Consider the following 5,035-nt stretch of genomic DNA (forward strand, 5'->3'; position numbering starts at 1 on the left):
GATGCAACAGTCACGATAGCTGATTAGCCGATAGTATGAGACCGCTTTTGAGCATTTACCCACCAGATGGCGCCATTTATTGGTTAAAGGGGTCATATGATGCGATTTCAAGTTTTCCTTTCTCTTTGGAGTGTTACAAGCTGTTCGTGAATAGATAAGATCCCTAAAGTTGCAAAGACTAAAGTCTCAAACCCAAAGAGATATTCTTTATAAAAGACTCGTCCACGCCCTCCTAAAACTCCTCGTTTAAACACGCCCCCACATGTCTACGTCACTGTGTGGGAAGATTTGTGTAATGCCGCCCAAATGTTCACGCAAAGAAAGAAGGCGTAACTTTGATTCTCGCTGTAGTATTGTTGTTACCGCCGCCACCATGTCGTGAAGACGCTGTGTTTGGTTGTGAAAGCGAAACTACTTTGTTTGGCCTTTCAAAAGAGGACACAACTAGAAATCAGTGGTTAAGTTGTATTTACAACACTGTTCCAGAACACTTTAACCCAAATATTCAGATGTGTGCTGCGCATTTTACGGAGGACGAGGACTGTTTCCTGATCCTGGTAGAGTAGACTACAATGCCGGTGTTCTGACAAATAATGCTGACTCGCAGCCTGTAAGTACGTTTTCATATTTAAAAGGTTTGCCACTGATGATTCAAACGCGAGTTTTGAGCAGTGTAGAGCAGTGCTAGTTGTTTGTCGATTCTCTGATCACAAATGCAGACATGGTTTTATGTTTATGCGGGGCGATGCAACGCAACGCGTAAAAAGACAGTATAAGCCATTATAATCAGTAATTATGTCCCCACTGGATGCTACAAATGCCTCGTTTATAATGGGTTTTTATTGGTTTTGTCTCGTCGCTCCGGCCGGGAAAAGGCATCACAATATGGTAAGGGGCGTAACATTTCCGTCACACGCTTGAGGTATTCGGCCAATCACAACGCACTGGAGAGCTGGCCAATCAGAGTACACCTCGCTATTTTACACTTAATTATTACATTTCTGTACCTGAATACTACAGTTAAACCTTATTTTATTTGCATCTTTGGTATATTGAATTTATATGCTTGTAATTTTTTTTACTGATTATTTCAATTTTACTGACTATTCACTTAATCATGTTTGAACTTTTTTGTTTTTTTTGCTGTGGTTTTGAAGAAGTACTTAAAGTGTGCTTTAAGGACATTTTTCTTCTTGCTGATCCAAAAATAAAATTTGATCCGTGACTCAAAAAATGCAATATGATCCAAACCGTGTGTTTTGTGATTTTGAAACCACTATTTATCAACATAGAACATATACAAATGTCTCTTTTAAACAACTTTCTGTGGCTGGTACAGTAATAGCGCCAAGTTAACTGTGCCACACAAATAATTTTGTGGATAAGTCACAATCTATAATATGCCTAATTTACATAAAAAACAGGTGTTTTGTGTTGAACAGAATGACAGTGACTGTTTAATGACTTTTGATATTACAGTCCTTTTAATTTCACCATTAGTTAATGAAAATACAGTTCTATCATAATCCAAATTGTCCAATATCATAATGTTTCTTCAAGTTCAATATAGCCCTATACTGCAGCCCAAGAAAGTTGCTGAAGAAGAGCCTTAAAAGAGAAAGACTTATTGAAGACCATATTGTGTTTGAAGGCAGCTGAGAGTCATGATGCTGGTGTTAAAGCGCTTACAGGCCTGCATTAAGGAGGGGGCAGGGACATGATGCTTAGATCAGGGCCGTTGTCCAAGCAGCAACATGATCGATGCTGACAAATGGCAGTGCATCTCTGGCACTCCTGTGCTACGTGCTAATGCTAGCATAAAAACAGCTGGCACCGAGCCCCTACATCTGCCACTGGCATCCCTGACTTGGGCCATGTAAAGTCTGCAAAGCTGCCATGTGGTGTAATCTAAACGGATGCCAGAGCTTACTGCTAAACATAATAACTGATGGAAAATACAGTGACAAACTTCAACTCAATTAAATAATCAATTGTCAAAATTGATTATCAACTGATCACATTTGTCTTTTTAGTTATTTTTTTTTTTACTATGGATGACTGATGCAGTTAAGCAGTCACTCATCTTGACTTAATGACGTAATGCTCACAGATAAAAGTAGTCCATATTAGCAAACTGATCAAGTGTAAACGTGTGCAAAACTTTTAAAATTAATATCTTCTACATTTTACTATAATAACACTAACTATAACTTTAAAACATACGCTAAATCCAAATGTATTAGTTTTTATCAAATTATATTTATGGTTTGGTTCAAATTTTACATTTTGATTTAATATTAATCAAAAATATTTATTTTCCCAAAAATAAAACCATTGAAACAAAGTAAAAAAAAAACTTATTATAAAAAACGTATTATAAAGACCTATTTATTCAATATATTTTTTAGACATTACTTAGGCTTTTTACAACTTAATTTAACCACAAACCAAAACTAAATTAGCTACAATATTAAAGTAGAATTTTCACTTAAGATAAAACTCAACTCAAAAAGTCAATGATTTATTTAGTTTGTGTACTGTATATAAACGCCTTTTTAAATTTTGCATCATACTTTCTGTTAAGTACTTAAAAAAGACAAGTAGACACCAAAATCCAAGACTCCATCTTCACCTATTCTCAAACAAGGTTTGTTCATTAACCTCATGACAGGACTACCGAGAATTTTTCAACTCAAGATGGATGAGAAGATGTGATGAGATTTTCAACTTCAGATCCTTACTGCAATAGTGCTTCAATGTTTCAGATGATTGACTGATAATACTCTGGGCCACTAGATGCCTGCTTTACTCATGTCATAATGACAGAGAGCTTTGATGGAGAGCACATCTCACTTAATCAATGAAACAGCTAGTGAACACACTCAGTACTGTAGAACATATTATTGTCAAATGTATAGTTATCTACGGAGCCCCGCACATGGCATGCAGGAAAAAAATAGTAGGCTAAATCCTGTGCACGATTTACTATTTTGTTCCCTCGATTTATAAATTGTGTGCACGATTTACTAATTCGTTTCCTTGATTTATAAATTGTGCGCACGATTTACTAATTCGTTCCCTCGATTTGCTAAATCTTGCACATGATTTATAAATCGAGAGAACGAATTAGTAAATTATGCGAACGATTTAGCAAATCGAGGGAACGAAATAGTAATCGTGTGCACGTTTTAGTACATTGAGGGAACAAATTAGTAAATCGTGGGCACGATTTATTTATTTTTTCTTGCATGTCATGTGCGGGGCTCCGTAGCTATCTGATATTTTATGCGCTGTAAAAAAAAATCGAAGTTGTAAATAAATATTTTTTATATAAAAATTAATGTAAATATGTAAATAAATAATTCTATATTTTTTATTTAATTATTTGTAAATTTAACTGGAAATTTCAGAGTGAAAATTGTTTCAAAGTAAATTCTACACCATTTGTTTTTCTGTGTACCGTTTTGTTTTGATCAATAACAAATAAGAATGTCCATTGTAAAGCAAAGGAAAATCTTTTATTAATCTAGTTTAAAACACTTTTTCCACTTTGCAGTCACATTGGTTTCATTTGGTTTTGAAAAACTTTTATACCATTTTCAACAACAAAAAAATCCATTGCAATGTCATTTGGTGTAACCATCAAGTAAACAACTGAATGCATTTGAGTGTACACTTCTTAATAATAATTTCAAAGTTTTTAAATACAGTACATCTTTTTTTCAAGGTAAAAGTTTTTTTTCATACAAATAGCATGAGTTATTAATTCACAAATATCAATACATGTTGGAGTGTTGCACCGCATGACATTTTACAACCTGAGCTAACCTTGCCTTGTCATAAAAAGTAACGATTTGATAGTTTAAGAAACTTATTGACCTTGACACACAGTCATGAAATAATTTCCTGTCTTGTTTATTTCTGCATGTTGGTTGCACCACATGACTTTGATTTGGTGGACAAAGGTTTTACTATTTTAAGCAGTGAAAAAAATAGATCTAATGTTCTAATTCAGAGAATTCAGTGAAGCACCATTTTTGCTTTTTTTCTCCTCCAGGAATTAAAAACATACTCATTAAAGAAAGGGCATATTCAGGTCATTGTATGTGTGACTTTTAACGCAACTTGAAAAAAATGTGCATCATGTTAATAAGAATACTAGCTACCTGTATCTCCAGCTGCTGCCACTTTAGCTATACAATTAATATCTGCCATTAACTAATGTCAGATGGCAGGAAAGTTGAGACATTGCAGGAAAGATGGAAACATTGACTGTTATTGGTTCAGGAGGTGCGGAAGACCAAAACTAACCTGCTCAGAGAGGTGTTTGGAGCGCAGAAAGAAGCCCAGCAGGCATCCGATAACCACGGCCAACACTGACAAGATCAAGAGGCCGTTCTGTCGGCACACATTTTTAACGCGGCTCCACACCGCACCCAGAGCCATGGTGACACGTCCACGTCTACTGCCCACTCAATCAGCCATACAAACACCCTGACCCGAGCGCTCAAACATCCCAAGGGGGCAAAGAGAAACAGACATGCAGAGAACGAAGGAGTAAATTAGGAAGGTAGTAATGGTGGTAATGAAGGTCCCTCCAAGAAAAAGCACTTGTCAATCCACCGTTGGTCACTACAAAAGCCCATCACCCTTTCCAGTGACCAACACACCCTCCTCTCTCTCTCAGTCTCTCTTCGTTCTGCCCCATCACACCCCTTAACCTGTACTTCAGCCTGGCCAATAGGGGGCTCTGGGACAGCTGGCGGTATTGTCCCAGAGGTTAATACCAGCGATCCTATTAGAGCCGCACCGCATTAAGCCGATCTGAAGATGGATTAAAGATCTCTGAACAATTGGAAATGGGATTGTTTAATGTACTAAAACAGGGCAAAAACATAAAAATGAAGCAAGTGACATGACTCAGTGTAGATGCTACACAGCAGGGGGTTTAGACAGAGTTGGCCAATGTGGACACGGGTTGCTGCGGCTCTGTCAGTAGTTACAGGTATGTGTTTGACAGTGTGAGTTTGCACCC

The 5,035-nt window shown here is 36.9% G+C and overlaps 1 protein-coding gene across 1 annotated transcript in view; it reads right to left on the reverse strand.

The window, feature by feature from the left end:
* The window catches only part of slc1a7a (solute carrier family 1 member 7a), a 25,699-nt gene extending 21,020 nt beyond the window's left edge, over positions 1-4,679 (reverse strand). Inside the window, exon 1 of the mRNA XM_016478033.1 lies at positions 4,312-4,679. Coding sequence (XP_016333519.1) covers positions 4,312-4,446 — 135 coding nt within the window. The 5' untranslated portion in view covers positions 4,447-4,679. The remainder of the gene's footprint in view (positions 1-4,311) is intronic.
* Between the last annotated feature and the right edge of the window lie 356 nt (positions 4,680-5,035).

Source organism: Sinocyclocheilus anshuiensis, unplaced genomic scaffold, assembly GCF_001515605.1.
Source record: "Sinocyclocheilus anshuiensis isolate Anshui unplaced genomic scaffold, SAMN03320099.WGS_v1.1 scaffold436, whole genome shotgun sequence".
NCBI classification, from domain to species: Eukaryota; Metazoa; Chordata; class Actinopteri; order Cypriniformes; family Cyprinidae; genus Sinocyclocheilus; species Sinocyclocheilus anshuiensis.